Here is a 22,397-nt window from a genome sequence, read left to right on the forward strand (position 1 = left end):
TATGATTGTGTGATTTATTCCAAAAAAGCTCCAGACCCTTTCAGAGTACATTACCAGCAAGCAGCATGTGGCTAAAGTCAGTTTGGTTTAGCGCCACTTTGAACAGTATTTCAGTTATATCGGGGCATGTCAGCTTGATGTGGGAGAAAAGCTAAAGACACAGCACAGATATGGTGCTGACAAAACTATATAATAATCAGGTCAAGTCTTCGATTCAAACCCATGAGTGTAGCTTCCTGGCACGCCCAAGGGATGTAACTCTGCACAGTGAATTCCGTTGCCACCTGTGTCCCATGTGGTTGAAAGAAATAGGTCAGGTAATGAACAATACTTTAGGCTTTAAAAAATAAAAGAATTGGTTCTCAGGCAATGACTTTTGAAAATATAGTGCAAGTGGGCACTTGTTTGTTTTTTTGCTTGTTCAAACTAGTATGTAACCAAATAAACAGTGTACCATCAACCTAGGAAAGGCCCTCCCTACATAAACAAGCATTCAAACTCCTATTGCCGCCATTACCACAACACAGGATGCAGAGTAAAGCATAGGGCATCTAAAGGGAGTTAACTGTGTGTTTGGTTTTAAGTATTAGGATTTTTTTTTAAATGGAAATAAAAACAAAACGTGCGGCAGGCTCACTGATGACGCGGGCAGTGCCTGAGAACTAAGACTATTATTTTTTTCAGCCTTGATTCATTGTCTGATTCCATGTACTCTGTCAGTCAACCAATCAGAGTGGGTGAGTGAGTTTAAATGGATAAATGTAAACAAGAAGACAAAGTCATTGATATCCCTCACCCTTTTAGCTATGTGCGTAACATCACAAAAAGCATATCATTAATAACACAATGTTAATACAAAGTTTTGCGAGTACAACTGACATCATAAAATGTTGACTTGGCCAAATGAATCCTTCTATTCTTTAATGCTTTCAATCCCTTCCAAGGGTCTGAAATATTTATTAATTTTGACCTTTTAATTATCATAGCATATGTTGCATATAATATTTTCAAAACTCCATAACAAAATAGTAAGTGAGTGAGTTTGATTTATGCCGCTTTTAGCAATATTCCAGCAATATCATAGCTGGGGGCACCAGAAATGGGCTTCACACATTGTACCCATGTCGGGAATCGAACAAGGGCCTTGGTGTGACAAGCGAACAATTTAACCACTAGGCTACCCGACCGCTCCCCCACAACTAGATTGCTAAAAAGAAAAGATGATGCTTTGTTTGCTTGTTTTTGAATATACCCTGCATGAGGAACATCCCATTCTGGCAGGGTGTGACGGCACACACTCAACCAGCTCACCAGGCCAGCTCACCAAGCCAGCTCACCAAGCCAGCTCGCCTGTCTCTCAAAACAACACTGGTTGCTGTGGTCCTAATTTAACCTGGGTGGAATGATGTATGATATTTGATATACAAAATTCATAAATATACTGAATGGTTGATGAGTTATGCTCTGCGAAATGAATCCCTCATTCCAACTTGTTATTGCCTTAGAAATGTAAACTATAAAAACTTGAAAAACACATGCATAGCAAAAGGCACCAATTTAGCATGTGCCTAATATGTGTATACAAAGTCTCACAAAGACATATTAACAGTGTATGAGCTATTTTCCTTAGATTTATATGAACCTATTTCAACTTATAGCCCTGGAAATGCAAAAAATATAATGAAAAAAATTCCTGAATAGCAAAAGGTACCAGTTCTATGCATGTCTGTGCATACCAAGTTTCATGAAGAAACATGGAATGCTTTATGATTTATGCTCTAGAAAGACGGAGCCTGTTTCTATATCCCCCTGCAAAACTTTGTTTGGGCGGGGGGCAGTTGGATAAAAAGTAGGTAGAAGTTTGGAAAGAGATGCAAAACCCATAGCAATAGTTGTCAATAAACTTACTTTGCATACAAAAACACAGCTGTATGGATGACATCTTTGCATCATATGTGAAGATGAAGGGATACCATACACACAGATGTATTATCTGAAGTAAGCCTAACACTTTGAAATATCTAATCACCTGTGACAGATTCATCCATGGAATACATCATCAAGTTTACTTTCCATTTTATGGAAAAAGTATGTAGGTTATAAAAATGAAACATTCAGCATGTTCAAGAAAGAAACACTAACGCGGCAAAACAAAGATTTGAAGATTTCTATTCCATATACATACACATATATATATATATATATATACATGTGACACACACACACACACAACAATGGCGCAGACAGTTCATCGTCATGTAGTATCAACTGTGGAGTCTGGCTCGCATGCCGTCACTTCCTCTGGGAATTCCAACCTCTCGAATGTTTCTGCCCTCAATGACAGGTGCTTGTTGATTTCATTGGGATCTGTGAACAGGTGCTTGCTGACCTGCGGAAACACAAGAGTGAGTGAGTGAGTGAGTGAGTGAGTGAGTGAGTGAGTGAGTGAGTGAGTTGGGATTAAAGCCGCTTTTAACAGTATTACAGTTATATGGCGGCGTGTCAGCTTAAAGTGGGAGGAAAGCCCGAAGTGATGCAGGTCTCAGACGATTACCACTTCGGTGAAACCCACGAGCACGGGTATGGTGTGGAAACACAAGATGTGATGGCAGTGAGTGAGTGGTAGGGCTTGGGTGGGTTGTTTACCACTTTGGTCAAAATCAAGAGCGCAGGTATGGTGCTGACAAACCTAGAAACACAATCGCAGCCCAATCAAAACCCGAGATCATAGGATTCTTGCATACCAAAGGGACATTACTCTGTACAGCATGTTAATCAGAACATGTATGTCATTAAGAATCTCCACACTTAATGACATAATAAACATAGTCCCGACATTAAATCTGACTGTTAATTGTCAAGGGTCCTTCAACAAAAGCGATCAGCCCAGTGCCCAGAGGGACTGATCAAAGGGAGACAACTTGTCAAGAAAACAATGCTTAATATGAACGTACCTTGAGGTTTTCAACTTTGTCATCCTTGCTTGTGAACTCTCGAAGGATGTAGTTCTGACCTCCCTGTGGACAATGACATGACATATGGAGACGGACAACACATAACTGTCTTCATACAAAACATCACACACTGGCACAGAGATTTCTTGAAATGTTCGAACTAAGCATGTGTGTGTGTTTAACGCCACACTCAGCAATATTCCAGGCTGTGGCCTGTAAATATTTGGTCTGTATCACACAATCAAGTGATTGATATTGTGAGCAACAACCCATGCCATCGGGGCATGACATCCCATCAACCAAGTCACCCAACCAGATCCATCATGTCGCCTCTCATAACCAGCATAAGTTGCAGGGGCCCTGCTCTAACAGGGGCTTTCGAAATGAACTGACTAAACGCCGTAGCAGTCAGCAGTATGCCAGCTTTATAATAGCAGCCTGTAAATAATCGAGTCTGGACCAGACCTTGGAGCAGGATGAGAGCTAGGAGAGTACCTGACTCTACAACTAAAATTTATTCGTCTTCTCTAATAAGCCTGTGACTTATTATTCAATAGAAATGGGTAAATAGGTATAGCGTTAACTTCTTGTATGCCAAGAAGCATAAGCACGTATAATTGCTTTGCATTTGCATGAAGGACTTCAAAGATCTGTCAAGGTGAGACTCGGCTTACCTCATGGTATATCCGTGTATCATTGATCCGGATCATCACATTGTCCACTCTCATGAAGAACCGCAACAGCACGAAGAAACTGCTTGGCATGACACGCTGAAACACAAGTCACTGGGCCATGATCACTGCAATAACCTCTTGTAAAACACATCCTTTTTCTCTTTAACAATAATTATAGTCCCCTTGTCCATTTGCAAGTTTAACAGTAACATTACCATATCCTACCGGATACCCATTCACTGCTGAGTGAACAGAGATGTATGTTCGAAGCTTTGCTTTATTATTACCCTGGTCAATAGATCAGTGCGCACACAATTTTTCATCCTCCACTGAGGAGTAAACAGCTCAATCAGCCTGTGAGATGCGAGAAGTTTAACAGTCACATTACCATATCATCCTACCGGGTACCCATTCACTGCTGAGTGAAAAGAGACAATGAACATCACACAATTCAAAGAGTAAGATAACGAATATGACAAATGCACTGAACACTTTTCATTGACAATTCTAAAGCTGGTAATCATACTAGTATTTTCAATAACACATGCTTCAGACTTTCAAACTGAACAGAAACATGTGTAAAGCATATACATGTAAAGAGTGAGTGACTGTGGGAGGAGAATCGCACGTGTAGCTAGGGCTGGTAGGCTACATGTCGGCACAACTCCCGGCTTTTATCTAGGTGCGCTTAATAACCTGACAACAAGTCTTGTGTTGCCAAGCTGTTCCAACACCATATTCAATACACTTCCGATACCCGGATTCATTTCAACATGTTTCAACCACTATGTGTTTACTTATTATTCTTATAAACATAAAATTCAAAGATACATGTTGTTATTGCAAATCTTGTAATATCACTTTTTATCACAAAAGAATCACAATATTTGTCATCATAAATGATAGTCCCACAACGCAACATTTTGACCATTTGCTAAATGTAGCAGAACATATTCAGCAGCATCACAAGACTCACATCCCATCACATATGATATTAAAGAAAACCATGGTTATCAATAATAATACAAATATAAAAAATTTCCTTGCAGTGGTACAGCTAATCTCAGACGAATAATATCTCCAGCACTTACTGCTATTTGTCACAGTTACCTCCCTTGATTAAAAATAACTATGGTTACCATGGCCGAGCCTCATGACGAGATTTTCCCAAAAAGGTAAAAAGCCAATGTCATAAGCTATCTTGGTCTTAAAAAATTAAGAAATTGAATGTTAACATAGCAGTTTGTTAATGGCAACATACAGCAATGCCACTTCCAGGGAACACACAGCCCTGTTGAACAGAACGACATTCACAGCAGAAATAAGAACCTCAAACCTACAATTTTGACACTGAGAATGGAGGAGCCGTTGTCTGACAACTCATCCTCGAAGAGGAGGACATCATCGTAAAACATTATCTTCTCCCGTACTTTGAGCTTCTCCAAGTCTATTCTCTCTGAGGTGGCTGTGGCCTGCAAGGACAACACGGGAAGATCTCACACACATCCAGACAAACACAATCTTCTACCAGCAGGGCCAGTTAGTGGTAAAACAAGCCACTGGCATATTGGAAAGAGAATCCTCCCTTGCTTATTTCTAGGTTACAGGATTAACATGACAGAGAAGATGCTCAGGTGCAGGCATCACGCTGTGCCCTGTAGGCTAACCAATAGTCTGACATAAACATGTCACCATAAATCATATAAATATGATAAATTTGCCACGTTACATGGGTACATGCATAAAAAGCATATACCTTATAAGATTGTAAAGTTTACAATGCTAAGGGCCTAGAGGTAACGTGAGGGAAAAGGGGTTTACATCACGTTCAAGATTTATTGCACTTATATTGGTTGGTTGGTTTGTTGTTTTACGCCGCACTCAGCAATATTCCAGCTATATGACGGCGGTTTGTAAATAATCAAGTCTGGAACAGACAATCCAGTGATTGACATCATGAGCATCCATCCACGCAATTGGGATAGATGACATGCTTCAGCCAAGTCAGCGAGCCTGACCACCTGATTCTGTTAGTCGCCTCTTACGACAACATAGTCCCCTTTTACAGCAAGCATGGGTTGCTGAAGACCTATTCTACCCCGGATCTTCACAGATCCTATATCACGAAGTGTGCATGTGTGTTTGCTTGTACTAGTCTGGACTAGTAGGTTTCATAATGCAAACCCACGGAGATACCATGTGGCAGTTTAACATGGATACTCCGATCAGACATGGTATACAGACTCTGAATCTGCCAGTCTTTGTTCTCTCCCCTTAATGTCAAGCACCAGGAAAGGTAACAATGAGTACCATCTTACATCATCTCTTGGTATGAGGTGAGGTGAAATGGGGTTTAACGTTGCATTCAAGATTATTGCACTTTTATAATGACATACATGCACATGTGTGTGTGTCTGCTTGTACCAGTCCAGACTTATGCCAATTTTATAGTGCAAACCCACTGAGATATCATGCTGCAGTTTAACATGAAAATATTCTTGTTTTATTCCCTTAATGCCTAGCGCCAGACAGGGTAACAACAAGAATCATATTTTAACATTATGACGTGGCCGGGGATCATGGAGGCTGTCATTTTGGTACGACAGACCTGGGGATCAAACGTCTCACCTTTCCAGACAGGCACTCTATCCACAATACCATGGACATAGTCTTTACAGGCCAGTTCTAGTGGGGGCTACAACTGACTACTAATTTTCTGCACAATATTCCCTAACACAGTGAAGAGGGAAGTGAGACATGCTGCTCATCGACACCTTCCACCAACTACTGTCAGCAGGGATAGACCCGGACATTAGCCCCAGACAAGAGACATCAGGATGAACTAGTTGCTTCATCCACAAACATAGGTAGTCTGTGGACTAGATGGATTAAACTCATGGTGTCTAAACATGGTAAACACCTGAGCATTTCACCTCCTTCCGAACACTGTACACACCTAATTAGACAGGTAGTAGTGTACCCTTTGTATTTTCAGTCACATTGTTTCAACAACACTTGAATGTAGTTGGGTGATGACCCGTTCTCTCCATTGTCTTCACAACACATACATGACTTATTTCTACAGACTGTCAGTGGCAGGGAATGATTGAAGCACTAGTAAAATGTCGAGTGCTGTCGAGTAAATTAGAGTTACCGCCCCTGGTTCTGTTGACAAACATGGCAGGCTTCACCATTTTGGGGATGGGAAAGTTTCTAAAAGAAACCTGTACAAGAGCAACACAGGCAATTTGATGGCTTTTTCAACCTGACATGCATCGTATTAGTTGCCAGGTGCGGACTGGGCACCTATCTGAAAGCACTGAATTCCTGACAGCTTCCAATGCTATTCTGGATTCAAGAACTGAGACTGTGAAACATTCTGGACATTCATGATTGCACTGTAGGGCTGGGACGAGTCCAAATTTACTACCCGGGTACCCAACCCCCTATTACCCAACCCTACCCAGGTACCCACTGTAGGTCTCAAGAGATACAAAATGTCCGATTGGGAATTGTTTTACCACAGCACTTGCAAAACGTATTTAGATACATGTATTAAACGATCTGGTCATGCATACACTGAAGTTGACTTAAGTTATATCTTTATTAAACCATCTGAAAAGTCAGAAGGAATGGGTGCATAGTCAGAAAGAAATGCGAACATTAGTGACTTGTAGTGTAACAATAGAGTTCTAGGTATTTTTTGTCATTAAACAATGTATCACGTGACTAACCACGGGTCCGGGTAGTCCTGTGGGGACCCGGGTCCTACTCAGTACCCACCCGACCCGGGTAGCCGAGTTACCCGTCCCAGCCTTAGTGCACTGACATATATTGTAGGGCCCGCTACTTAGTGATCCACTTATTTGTGGCCTTTTGTAACAGTAAACCTAATCCTGGTTAATTATTCATTGATCTTGTTTGGTCATTTACGGATTTCATAATTTGGTTCAGTTCATACCGATTTCTAGGTAAACCTTTTGGAAATCACCCCCTAACACTGACCTTGAGACTGGGCTTGTCCACGGCAACCAGCTCCCCCTTGTAGCCCGTGGTGTAGGTCCAGTCGAACGGCTTTACTACATTCTTGATATGCTCACATTCTGATCTTTTGGAGATAAACAAAGAATTTCCAATGTCAGTGAGTGAGTGACTTTGGTTTTACGCCGCTTTTAACAATATTCCAGCAATATCACTGCAGGGGACATCAGAAATGGGCCTCACACATTGTACCCATGTCGGGAATCGAACCCGGGGCTTCGGCGTGACCAACTAACGCTTTAACCACTAGGCTACCTGACCGCCAATGGGGTCAGTAGTGAACGGTGCTGTTCTCTTCCACACATACATGATATACATACAAACTTTTACCATCAATGCTGAAGAATGAATGGTGATTAACATGGCTTAGTAAGACAACTTGTCATCTTTATGTGGGAAGAATATAATTATCATGTGATTATGTTGCTAGCAGACCAAAGTCCACCAGAGTATTTAGTAGGTTCGTCGTATACCGGTATACCACTATTGAAATAATACTATACTAAATAATACAATATGTTTCGAAAATATTGATATATATTGCATATTTTCATCTTGTTGGCAAAGTTTACTTTAGTGAATTGAAATAATTATGAAATTCACAAATTAGCAACTGATACCTGTGGTCGAAAAGGCAAAACTATTCGTGACCAGCCTTCCGGATATAATGTGCATATTAGGCATGCGCTGTGACCACAGCAATATTCAGCAAAACGGCGGGTTATTTTAATTCAGGTTCATAAATGTCAGGTGAAAGAATGCATGCAATATAGTCTGGTATGTATCGCAATACATGAATCATTATTGCAGTTAATTGCAATGCGAAGGTCAGGCCAATACCCTCCAGTTTCTGACACAAGGAATTTAAAGTTAACGTACTTTTGAACAGCATATCTTGCTTTATGTGACTTTGTGTAGAATTCCACCCACCGTGCGTTCTGCCACTCTGCTGCAGCTGCCACCTTCAGGGGGTCTCGGTGTGCGTCCACTAGCTTGAGGGCCCCCAGGGCTGTGAAGGCAAGTCCAAACCCTCCCTGATGCTGGAGGTGGAGCGTGTTGTCTGCAAATACCATCTCCGGCAACTGTGGCAGCTCCAGCTGGCTCTCAAACCTGGAAACAAATTTGCAATTGTCAGTTAAACACTGGCAAGGAACTAGCACAGAAAAGAAGTGGAAAGGAAATGACGACAGAGTAAGTACAGCAATAGAAACTGGCACTAAAGTACTCACAGAAATGAAAAAAAACTGTTTTTTCGATCTCAGATTTTAAATAAATGCAGTTAATATACAAAATATATAAATATTCAAACAACTCAATTAGTACTAATTGGGCCTTGGCACAAATACAGCGTATCAAAGGTTTTTATGTCTTTTTACACGTAAAAGTGTGTAAAAATATGAACAAAACAGACTATTGTGATACTGAGCATAACCAGGTGTTAGTAGATCAAGGTGAATGTCCATGACCTATGACACCTTGACGACAGGTGAAAACAGGTGCTTGAAACCCACGTACGTGTGATTTGTGAGTGGTTAGTGATTTGTGAGTGGCATTGTGGGATAGTGAATCATCGTCAAAATATCAGAACGTAAAAGTAACATATTCCCTTCTCAAGCAACAACTTACATGTCATTATTATTATGTACATAAACATAGCTGTTATTTTTATTGTTGTTTTGATAACTTTTTTCCAGGCTAATTGGCATAATGCCTATAGCCTGTTTCTGCCATGTCAATTTGGACTTAGTTTTATTTTTGAATGTTGAAAGTGCCTACAAATAACCTCCTGTAAAGTACATTTTGTATGGAGCACTGAGATAAAACTAGCAAATCCAGACTAGTACTTTTCCAGTTGTTTTGTTATTTCGTATTTACATCTACGTAATGCTGTGTGTCGTTTATTAAATCCAGCAAAACAGTTTTTTTCATTTCCATGAGTACTATAGTCTTTGCCAAACTGCCTCATAGTTAAGGCATCAAAAAGACTTGGAGAAATTTGCCATTTTCAAGGGTTTTGTTATAAGGTCTAGTGGACCAAACATATTAGTTTCTATGGCTGTGATTATAGTTTTACACCACTTTTAGCAATATTCCATCAATATCAAGGCAGGGGACACCAGAAGTGGGCTTTACACATTGTACCCACATCGGGAATCGAACCTGGGTCTTCGGCGTGATGAGCAAACACTTTAAACTACTAGGCTACCCCACCATCACTGTGTAAAAGGAAGTCATGATGCTCAACAGTCCATGGTGGGTACATGTGGAGATGTGGAGATTCAGATCAAGTGGTTGACAAACGTCTCAGTGTCAGATAATAGTGGGATTACACACACTTACAGACAAAGATGTAATTGACATGATTGATGAACACAGGGAAAAAATCAAGATGTTTTTAATTGCACAGCTTCAAGAAGCAATATTTCCAAAATTATATTAAAGGATTGACTGTTGATTCATTTGGGGGATATATTTAGTTTACAATTTAAAACATAAGTGTAAACAATATGATTTCAAGACAAAATAAAACCTAAACAATTGCAATGTGGTTTTGCAATTATAACATTATTTCCTTAAGCATGGCTGAGGAAACTTTGTGTGTCTCACCCAGTTATCAATGAAAAAAGTATTATAAAATATAACCACAACTGGTTCCACCTACTTCTCTCTCTCAGGTCCCTCCGACTCCAGTATGTGGCTTTTTGTGCTTGTCAGTGTCCATGGGCCAAACTGGTACTGCTGGGACACTGGTTGTCTCCCCTTGGGGACAGGACGTGCTGTCATACTGGCACGCTGTATGCTCTGACTGCTTATTCTAGGATGGCCCTCTCAACTTCCCTAGATTATGAAAAAAATATACATGACAATGTACGTTATCACCATATCATAATTATTGTTTCATGACTAGAGGATGAGGCGAGGTGATCGAAATTGGATTTGCAACATTCCAGTAATAATCAGCAATATGGCCGTGGACACCAGGAATGGTATTCATTGACTAACAGTTCCCATGCTGGAAACTGAACCTGTGTCTTGAGTGTGATGATGGCATGTGCCTTTTGGGGATACTTTCACATGTAATTCATCATCATTTATTCACAAAGTATAGGCCATTGGCCCATGTAATTAGTGCCTGTGCTTGTGATTAGCATCCGATCCATCATGTATACTCGGACCCCGTGGTACCGCGGCATCCATCGTATCGCGGCATGTGTGATTTCCGATAGTTCACGCGGGACAAGCCACAATGCAAATCAGTAACCAGGAAGTTCTCACTTCGTAAACAATTTCAATTTCCTCGGAATGTTCCGTCTGCTGTAAGTAAGGAGTTATTAATGCGTTGATACTTACTTCTGGCATCATTTTTAATATTGCCCTACCCCCATCTATCAATGGCCAACGATATAACCCGCAGTTCCCCAAGTGAACTTTCTCTATCGACCTGAACTAGATCATCTGCATATTCATGGCGACTAATAAGGTAACGGAAGTTAGGTAGTCCGCACATTTTGCCCGCTCTGTGCACAGAATCTATTGGGAGATCATAAGGGTCATAATGCCAAACTTAGAAATACTTTCTTCACTAGTAGCCAAATGATAAATACATACTTTGGGCATACTAGGAGTGCTTTCTATATATTTATTGTTGACTTTTAACATTTTTCCATTTTGTGAAAAATTATTGTCATCCTATCTTTTTTCTAAACAATATTAGAATATCATTTTTCTCTTACTTTTCGGTAAATATGCAACGAATACCTATTCCTGATAACACATTTAGAATTTTACTTGTGCTGTCTTTGCACTTGTCTGGACAAATCACTGATGTCTGGCATGATCATACCAAGTGGTTGGTAGAATTATGTCCTCTTTTAGTCCAATTCGGACCTCCAAACACAACTTTTCTCTGTACAGCGATACGATGGAGTTCTCTCCCTTGTCAAACAGAGCGCAAGGCCCTGCTTTTACTCGGAGCTACTGATGTAAATAATGAACTTTTATCAGTAAAATATGCATTGTTTGATAAAGTAAATGATACCTGATATAGAGAACACGAATAATAATAAAGGTGAGTGAGTGCATTTTGTTCCGTTTAGCGTACATGACAAGTACCGTGATACCCCGAGGTTGCAGGCTACATGTATTTTTGGTGAAACTCAAGACTTGATCTAAAATATGTATTTGCCAAGCAGTAGAAACCAGCATTTTTAGTTAGCTAGTCCTTACAATGATAACATATAGTAAACCCGTTAAAAATGAAATATTTCTAGGTCTACAAGTCCTTAAGATACCTCAACTATTGGGCAGTAGCCAGTCTGCAAACACTGCAGGACTCGTGCCAATTTCTAACGCTTATTTACCCAGGTCTTTTTATCCTTCAAAGGTTGTATTGTCGACAACCATAATGTTGATTAATTATATTCATTAAGGTAAAGGTGTGAAAATAATTATATCATTGTCTCATGACCTACTTTTCCCAAATTATAGTTTATTTGATTTCATATTTCAGGTGAGCGAAAACTGGGGGGAAATATATATCATTATCCATTCCTAATTGTGGATAAATGTTACCGTCAATAACTTCTGTAGGCTACTACAACAAGAAGCAATGCTGGAACAAGACTGGTCTGCAATAAATGTGGGTTACCTGACGAAGTCAACGCGGCCTTAGTCTCTGTCATTGTGTTCACAAGTCGCACTGTTTGTCTGGTCCGCCATGGCTTCAGTAAGAGTTATGAGAGTTACCTCCCCTTTAATTTTCTTTTCTTTTCTTTTTTGCTATATTATACGACCGTTTCAAGCGGTTTATACACGTTTTTCTTTGTTTTGTGTGTTTGTTTTTTAACGCCGCACTCAGCAATATTCCATCTATATGACTGTGGTCTGTAAACAATCGATTTTGGACCAGACAATCCAGTGATTGACATCATGAGCATCGATCCACGAAATTGGGATACAATGACATGCATCAACCGACCCCCTGATACCGTTAGTCGCCTATTACGACAAGCATGGCTGGATTGCTGAAGACCTATTCTACCCCGGATCTTCACGAGTCACCTTTCAAATTGCTCACACGTTTTTCTGAACAATTCGAATGGTTGTTTTAGAAAGATTTGATGTGCAGGTAAACATTCAGTTCTATCTTCTAGAATCTATCTGTATTGCAGCTTATTATTTTGGGAAATGAAAATGAATATTAATAGAATGAGGAACAGTGTAGTCAAAAAGTTAGCTTGAAAAGGTTTATATAATATTGCCACATGGGGAAAGCGTATTAAAAATTGTGACATTTATTACTCTGTACTGTGAGATGGAAACTGGGAAATCCTGTTATTAAATGCAATTAATGTCTCACATAACCTCAGTCAAAAGACAAAATGTTTCAAATTATTTTTTGGGACGTTGAATATATTACCCGAACATTATACAGCACAAATAGAACCATATGCTGCAGCAGCCTGTTGAAGAATTAAGGTTTTATTCAGCACTTGACATGCTTGTTACATTTGTTTCGCATTGGCTAAAAGTTCCAGCAAGTTTATTTCATTTTTATATTTTGCAAAATTTAAACTTATGCCCCATATGTTGAATGTATTCTGTTTGTTTATAGTGGTAGTTTGTTGTTTAAATAATTAACCACGCACATATAACAGTGGCCTGTAAATAATCGGGTGTTGACCAGACAATCCTGTGACTGACATTGCGAGCAATGCCCTCGGGATACGATGACACCCAATTACCAAGTCACCGACCTTGACAACTCCATATCTTGGTGCATTGAACTCACAAGCTAAATATCATCAGATAATCGAAACTATATCTTATATAACTCTATAACTTTAATTAGTAACGTCAGAGGTCACCATTCTGGTTGCCTAAATGCCGGGCATGGCATGTGTGTGTATTTCCCTTCCCCCAAATTATCCAAAACAAACACATAGGTATAACGAATATGTCTAATCAACAAAGTATGTAGATTTACATGGAATTGGTACGGGCAAAGGTATAATTCAAGAATCTGAAATTTCGTGCCGGGTTTGATTAGAATTATTGTAAAAGACGAATCACTCAAACGAAGTTGCATGCGACACGTATTATTTTCGGTGGCGATTAAATATCTCGTTGTAATGACAATGCATTATTGCAGACACCATGTCATCTCTGCCTCTTAGATGAGACAAGATTTAATTCTTGATGTTATGTGAAACCTTTAATTTTCGGTTTTAAGCAAATATGCATTTCGCTTCATCATCATGGATTCCGAAATTTTGTACTAACCATAAGAACGGACCGCCTTTTACATAACCCAATCATTCCGCATATTTCGTCCTGGGGTTGTGTAAGTGTATGTGGTAGAGCGCTTATATAAGGTGAGCTTTGTCTTATACTATATGTGCACTTCGTGGATACTGTTGAGTCCTCAAAACTGTAACGGTTGTTGGGAAGTTTATCCTGCTAGAAAGAAGTTCACATGATAATGTCAAGATGTAGATGTTAGTGTGATCCACAAGTTCGCGGCGAGGTCAGTGTCGTCTCACCTTCCCCTTGGCGATGACGACTGTGTCACGCGTTGTCTGTCTGTTAGGGTGAGGTGTGCGTGTGTGCGTGCTTGCTTGCGTGCGTGCTTGCGTGCTTGCGTGCGTATTTGTGTCGTCAAAGCTCCGGTATCCGCAAACGTGAATGCGAAAGAACGACCAGTTCTTGTGAAAAGGAAGAAGCTGTAAAATCCTCTAAATTAATTCATTTTAGAGTTGAACCACAAATTTAGCATTTTTATATATTTGGCGTTTATCTTGGGACCACAATAAATATATCACAGCTTTAGCGTTTAGTTCACACTGAAATAACACGGAAAGTAATATTTAGATAACAAGTAGTTGATATAGGAACATGTTAGTTTTATAACTGCAAAAACACAAATTTGTTTCAGATGTCTGAGTACCTTCGTCCAGCGTTTGCTATAGTACTTCCAAATCTTGGTGGTATTGCTGGGGGTTTCTTTACGAGGAAGGCCATCCCAGACTGGTATGAGGTAAGCAGATGAAGTGTGTTAATATGTGATATTATACTTAGATACCAATGTATCACCATTTTAGAGTATGATTCTTATTAACTTATGTCATGGTCTGCTTGAATGTTGTCAGCTGACAACACCTTCACCCAAGATTTCACTGGCTAATTAAACTGATAAAACCTCAGTTTGTACAGAAAATTCCAATCAAATTTATACAAGGGCAGTTGTTTTGATAAATGCTTCTATTATATTTTATTCACATCACATTTCTTGAGCCTTGATCTTTTTTGGCAAGCCAGTTTGTGTGTGTGATACTGATAGTGAACTAGACTACTTATTGACTGAATAAGGTAATCTTAACTTGGAAATGGAAAATTAGGAAATGGGATTAGGTTTCATAATAATGTGTCTAACAAAATAGACACAATTTATGTGTAATAACTTCTTTATTTTCTGTAATAGTGATGTTTCTGTATAGATCCTTCTACTGTTGTCAAGCAAGACATGGTGCTTGGGGGGTTGACAGTAACAACAATTGCGTACATGAGAGAGATTAACATGAGTAGGTTAAGTGATGACAAACAGAAGGCAAATGTTGTAATAGTGGACAGAGAACACATGCTGAGGAAGCCAATTAAACAGGATTAAGTATACAGGTGGGGTGATTATTAAACCCCCGACCTAAAAGGGTGGTGGTATGTAATTATACCAAGGATCTCCGTCCATCCTTCCGAGGACATTTTCTGCATGACATATAACTTGAAAACTACTACATAGATTCTTTTAAAACTTGGTGAACACTTTCTATACCAATAGGAGAGGTGCAATGCAAAGTTTGATTTTAATATTTGGATTTTCTGTGAAAAAAAATAGCAATTGTTCTTGTTTTAATTGGAATTATTTTCCTTTAAACAGTTCTGCGACCTATAACTTGAAAACTGCCTCATGTATTTGTTTCAAATTTAGGGAACGGTTTCCATACTAATAGAAGAGGTGCAGTGCAAAGTTTGATTTTGATAGGTGTATTTGCTGAATAAATAAGATTTATTTCATGTTTTTAACTTAGATTTGTTTGACCTTTAACTTGAAAACTACTTCATGGATTCGTTTTCAATGGGAATACAGTTTCTATACCACTGGGGCAGGTGCAATGCAAAGTGTGATTTGGATAAGTCGATTTTCTAAGAAGATATCGTTATGTAGCCAGTATGATGGCCAAGAAAAAAGTGTGAAAACGTAAAGTTAGTGCTGTTGCGCTTAATTGAAAGTACATAATTTTTGGTCTGTATTTGTCAAGACCCAAACGAATCTTAAAAGTGCTGAGGGGAAGTGTAGCTTAATTAGCAAGCTGATTGGATATATTACCACAAGCCGTGTACAGAATATACGCAATCATTTCATTAGTTGGTGGGAGACCTGTGTTGTATATGAAATACTGGTATGGATTCCATGTAAGTCACAAGTATGACAAGTGGGGGCTATGTCAGGTAACCTTGAATTAAAGTGAATTATGTAATTTTAACATAGTATTAAGATATTTTAGGGGCGGGGGTTCCACACACACCCACACCCTCATTCGTGCCATTATAAAGACAGACATCGATTGATCTTTGTAGACAATCAGTGATAATTAACCAGAATGGTATTTTACTCACCTACAGTCACTCATCTCATAACAACATGTAACTGCAGTCCATTATTTGGGGACTGACTTTCACTTTGTGTGAGTTCATGGGAGTATGAACCTTCATGGAGTGATGACCAATCTGTATGAACGTCAGAGCTTGCCCTCACTCCATGAAAGAGCGGTCGGGTAGCCTAGTGGTTAAAGCGGTCGCTTGTCACACCGAAGACCCGGGTTCGATTTCCGACATGGGTACAATGTGTGAAGCCCATTTCTGGTGTCCCCTGCTGTGATATTGCTGGAATATTGCTAAAAGTGGCGTAAAACCATACTCACTCACTCACTCCATGAAGGTTCACATTCATTTCTGATGTAAATGGCTTTTGTCACATTTTTGTTGTTGAAAGAAAGAGGAGTATATTTCAATCCTTTAACCCCCACTCATATTCATGCCTGCAAGAGTGCGAACGGATGGGCGGTCTTGTGCAATCAAACATGTAATTTTTAGAGGAAATTTCCTCCAACAAAAACATATATGGAGCCTCTGTATATAAAGGCTCCACCTCCGCTGTATTTTCGTTTCAGGACAAAAGTGCAAATAAAGTTACTTTACGTGCCATTTTCAAGGTTTTGAATGCGATATTTGCATTAACGATGTTACTGTCTGTCCTAATCTGCAAAGTTGTAAGCCCTCATGAGACTTGCACTTTATTGAGTTCATAGTAGGCAATGTCTTGTCCAAAAACTGACTTTTAAATTTAGGTGGAATATATTTATATCTGAGATTGTCATTGGCTGTATCCTCGAAGGGGGTTAAAGTAGTGTAAAATTATAGTCCCCCTGAGAGGATATTGTAAGTCCCTTTTCATTCAATGAATATTTATATCTCATAGTATTTTAATCGTAGTATATCTGTCTTTTTAATTTTGGCTAAAAATGCGCACAATCGCCACTGACTGAGGATATGTATGGTGATCTATCTTCAGTGGTTGGCGATCAATAGCTCGTTTTTATCATATCTTGTGTACTGTTACATCTTTTTATAGTTCCATGCTAGTTTTATATTCATATCTGTGATAGTCTAGTTTGTTTTACTGTCCTTTGTCGACAGGTTTTTATATAGTCAAAATGTATTTATTATTGCTTGTATAAATTGATCTCGTCACTATATGGCTGAAATATTGCGGATGTGACGTTAATTCTTAATCTTGATCTCTGTTGACTTCCTTAAGGGATTATTCTAGGTTCGGGGCTTGTGCTTTCAACCCCTAAATTTGAAAAAAGGCCCACATTTTCAAATACAATGGGGCTTTTTAACGTGTATGGGCAAGTGTGGGTGTACCTCTGAAAATTTCCACATAAAGGGCTCATATCAGAAAATTCCTAGAGTGAACCCTGCTTCCTTACATTATTGACATTAGGGGATATTTTAACACTGAAATATAAGTCAGCTCTACAAAGCTAGAACATTGGTTATAATTAGTTATAACTTTAGAATTTATACTGACATTGACTGCAGACTTCCAGCTGAATATGGGTCTCAGAACACGATAGATAAATCCATGAGTTTGGATTAATTTGATGAATGTGTTTCATGTTGTATTTGCAGCACTTGAGGAAGCCGTCATGGAGACCCCCAAACTATGTATTTGGTCCCGTGTGGACATACCTGTACTCTTCCATGGGCTATGCCTCGTACCTTGTGTGGCGAGATGGTGGGGGATTTAGCGGAGATGCCGCACTGCCTCTTGCCTGTTTCGGAACACAGCTCGCCCTCAACTGGGCCTGGACGCCGATATTCTTTGGTGCCAAAAAGATGGGTCTGGTAAGTGTATTTGCATCGTTAGTACTGCACAGGCTTGAAAACACTATGTAGTGTATACATGGCATCATTATAGTAGCTAAGTTTATTGGAGAAGAAGGTATATATCAGTGTTCAGTTTTGTGCTAGTCAGCTAGGGCACTCTGCACGTTTAAGACTGAATAAGATAGCAGTTTGAATTGAGTCACAGTTAACTATTTTTCAGGTTAATTTCTTTGAAACATTGCTAAACATTGGTAAAATGATTAATTAGATCACATTGTTTAGAGTACTTTGACCAAAGTCATCAGCTCCTCAGAGTATTGTTCACTCTGTTTCCATATAATGGTGATTCCAGGGTAGAATAGGTCTTCAGCAACCCATGCTTGCCGTAAAAGGTGACTATGCTTGTCGTAAGAGGCAACTAACGGGATCGGGTGGTAAGGCTTGCTGACTTGGTTGATGCATGTCATCGATCCCAATTGGGTGGATCGATGCTCATGATGTTAATCACTGGATTGTCTGGTCCAGACTCGATTATTTACAGACTGCCGTCATATAGCTGGAATATTGCTGGGTGCGGCGTTAAGCAACAAACCAACCAACCAACCTTATAATGGTGATGGGGCTGGGGGCAAGTGTTCAGGGAATTCACCAATGTTTGGATGCATAGCGAACTTTCAGAATATGATACGAAACATGATATGTCTACCCATGTATTGATCCATGTGTGGATCCATTATCCATTCTCAAGAAGTAATATATGTATAGTTTGGCCATGACCTGTCCTGATACATTTTCTGGCCTGTGTTACCATACCAATAATCATGAAACAATGGGTCTATATTTACCATGTCGCTATAGAAGTGCAATAATCTTGAACGTGATCTTAAATCCCATTTCAACTTATCTATGTTAACAAGTCATCTGAGTTAAGCACGAACTGGTTCATAGCAACATCTTGTTAGCAGGGCCGTAACGAACATGGATAATTTCACAAAAATACAGCACAAGATAGGAATTGTGATAAATATAGATTAGCACCCTCCTTAAGGTGTGATATGGACTTTCAACACCAGATGTGCGCTAACTGACTTATACCATGTGGTCTACAAACGCGACTCGACCCGTGAAGATCTAGGGTGGAATAGGTCTTCAGCAACCTATGCTTGCCGTAAGAGGCAACTAATGGGATCGGGTGGTCAGGCTCGCTATCTTGGTTGATATGTCATCGTATCCCAATTGCATAACATAAGCCCATTCTCAATGACTTTTTCAAGTAAAGAATGTTTTAATGTGTATTTAATTCCAGCCCATGTCAATATTTCATGTACAGTGAATGTGTACATGAATAATAATGAATGATCATTGCTTTTCGTTTTGTCTTCACTTGTCAAACTTTTTGTATTCTGTATTATCCGGACCTCACCAGACTTTTTTACCAGTCCCAACTGAGTCCAAATTGGACCGATTCCTCTGTGTAAGTATTGATACATGAGGTTGTTGTATCATAACACCCCAAGGATTGTAATTATAGCAGCTTGTTATGTATTGTCGTACATCTTTTACAGGCCACAATCGAGATTGGTGCTCTGTGGGGTGGAATTGTGGCAACAATTATCACCTTCCATCCCGTCAACCGGACGGCCTCGTACCTCCTCATCCCCTACCTGGCATGGGTCTCCCTGGCCGGCTGCCTCACGTACAACATCTGGCGCAACAACAAGGACCGCACCGACTGAACAGTCAAGCCTGCCCTTGCTGGAAGTGTCACCATGACGAGAGGAACCCACAGCTCCTGCTGGAAAATGTCTTGAGAGATACTCGTCTTTCCAGCGCTTTTACACTGTATTAGATGTAGATGTATTGTAATCTCACAACAAATGCTCACTTTACTGCCTTATATTACACTGTTCTCTTTCTGAAAATATGGGGCAGTTGGGTAGCCCAGTGGTTAAAGTGTTCACTCGTTCGAAGACCCGGGTCCGATTCCCAACATGGGTACAATGTGTGAAACCTTTTTCTTGTGTCCTCCGGCGTGATATTGCTGGAATATTGCTAAAAGCGGCATAAAACCATACTCACTCACCCACTATTTAAAGTGCAGGTCACTATTAACAGTGATAGTTATGAATGAATGTCCCCATTAAAGTAATCCCTGCGGTACATGGGGGCGCTTCAGTAACCCATGCTTGTCATAAAACGTGACTATGCTTGTCAAAAGAGGTGACTTACAGGATCGGGTGGTCACGTTCACTGTCTTGGTTGATGCATTGCGTTGTATCCCAAGGTAGATCGATGCTCATGATGTCAGTCACTGGATGGGTCTCGTCCAGACTGGTACATTTACAGACCGTCATATGAGTGGAATATTGCTGAGTGCAGCATTACAGACGAATACATGAGATAAGCAATAATGCTGTGTTTGTTGTATGTGCTGACCATGCTTGTTGTAAGAGGCGACCAACGGGATCGGGTAGTCCGGCTCGCTGACTTGGTTGATGCATGTCATCGTATCCTAATTGCGTGGATGGATGCTCATGATGTCAATCACTGGATTGTCTGGTCCAGACTCGATTATTTACAGACCGCCGTCATATAGCTGGAATATTGCTGAGTGCGGCATAAAACAACAAACCAAACCAAAACCAAAACCCTACCCCAGACCAGTGGTAGCCATGGTCTGAGAAACAGTGTGTGAGGACAAGCTGACGGGAGATTACCAGCAGTCAGAAGAGGGGAGCAACCCAGCCATATCTCCTACTCAACTCACCTCCTACAGGTCCATGTGCCAAGAACCCAATATTTTCTGTCCAAGAATGTGATAACACATGAAGGCATTGCTAACTGTAACTCTAGTCACACCAAGTCACTATTCTATTGGCTAATGATCAATACTGCTTGTCAGCAACATAGAACAACATGATCCTCAAAAATACCCTAAGCTAAACCTGTTGATAATTTATTTAATCTTAAAATAATCATTTTTCAGTTATAACCCAATATTAACATGATGTGGGCTTGTGTTTCTATGACATAATGTATGTATCTTACGGTCTTATGCAACATTGTCTTACATTTCTCCCTTCCTTCTTATCTTCTCCTCTGCCCCCGTCCCCCTCTCATTATGTGGATACACCAATTTCAAGTTTCATTTTATTTATAAGTCAATTCAGGGACACTATCCCATAAAACAAATGTCAGTTTTCATGAAAAGGGGGAAAAAACAGTTATATCCTGGTGCTTAAAACTATTATTTCTTGTTGATGTGGAGAGTTCTGAAAATGCTTATGATATGAATCACTATATCTCCAAGTAATTGGTCAATCCAAGGCTGGCTTGTATATGTATGTTGAGATCAATTTAAGAAACAAATTTAACTTCATATTCATCATAGTGTTTAATGTGATTTTGTCCCTGTGAGCTGCAAATACTCCTGTGTTTAGTGACATAGTGTTACGATTGAGCATGTAGATTGTTGTTTTTTATTGATATATTGGTAACCAAGACATTATTTATATGAAACTAATTTTTTTTTTTTGTAGATTTATTTTATAACTGCTTACACACAGCAATACCTATTGCCATTCATGTACTCAACAAGTTCATTACAGCAAAATAGAAAGTTTTGTTTTGAAGTATTTGTTTTACTGGCATGTTGTGATCAGTAATAGTAATATAACTGTTGACCTAGCGTCTCACAGGCAGTTTGGGTTGTATACTCCCCAGGGAGCAGATAAATCTACAAAAGTCTACACACTGATCCATTAACTGGTAATAATGCACCGCTTTGAGCATTCATGGAGTGGAAATATAGAGCAATATATATGGCGGCATTATTATTATTATTATTATTATTATTATTCCACTGCCACAAATGTTACTTATAAGAATGTGCCTTAATCTCATTTTGTGAGGAGTAGTTATATCTTATCACTGGATACTTAAAGTCAGTCAAAAGTATGTACTGGAGCTTGTTTTATGTTTGTTGGTCAGATAGGAATAAAATATTTTATGTATGGTATGTTATGTTATTATGTGTGTATTTATACAGACCTTGGTGAGATGTTGAGGTCATTGCACGCTCAGGATGAAGACCTGAGTTGGAATGATCACTCACTCACCCTGTGGGGGGGTAGACACCATGACTTAGACCCAACTGCTCTGCAGGTCAAAGTGGAAGTGGACAAGTGTATGGTGTCACATGACTAGATTTTGGTCACCAATGTGCTGACCCATGAAGATCCGGGGTAGAATAGGTCTTCAGCAACCCATGCTTGCCATA

The 22,397-nt window shown here is 39.6% G+C and overlaps 2 protein-coding genes across 2 annotated transcripts; one reads left to right on the top strand and one right to left on the bottom strand.

Moving 5' to 3' along the window:
- LOC124116636 (TIP41-like protein) lies at positions 1-12,435 on the bottom strand. The gene is made up of 8 exons (XM_046478048.2): positions 12,318-12,435; positions 10,332-10,507; positions 8,600-8,779; positions 7,634-7,736; positions 4,969-5,100; positions 3,629-3,724; positions 2,955-3,017; positions 1-2,389 (listed from the first exon to the last, which is right to left on the bottom strand). Exons 2-8 carry the CDS (start codon positions 10,451-10,453, stop codon positions 2,255-2,257), a joined length of 831 nt encoding a protein of 276 aa, XP_046334004.1. The 5' UTR covers positions 10,454-10,507; positions 12,318-12,435; the 3' UTR covers positions 1-2,254.
- A 1,501-nt stretch (positions 12,436-13,936) lies between these two features.
- LOC124116637 (translocator protein-like) lies at positions 13,937-22,136 on the top strand. Its single transcript, XM_046478050.2, has 5 exons — positions 13,937-14,043; positions 14,604-14,705; positions 17,921-18,136; positions 19,684-19,871; positions 19,934-22,136. The coding sequence occupies exons 2-4, from the start codon at positions 14,604-14,606 to the stop codon at positions 19,852-19,854; spliced, it is 489 nt and encodes a 162-aa protein (XP_046334006.2). The 5' UTR covers positions 13,937-14,043; the 3' UTR covers positions 19,855-19,871; positions 19,934-22,136.
- Positions 22,137-22,397: the final 261 nt, after the last annotated feature.

This window comes from Haliotis rufescens, unplaced genomic scaffold (genome assembly GCF_023055435.1).
Source record: "Haliotis rufescens isolate VD_foot unplaced genomic scaffold, xgHalRufe1.0.p SCAF_32, whole genome shotgun sequence".
Classification (NCBI taxonomy): Eukaryota; Metazoa; Mollusca; class Gastropoda; order Lepetellida; family Haliotidae; genus Haliotis; species Haliotis rufescens.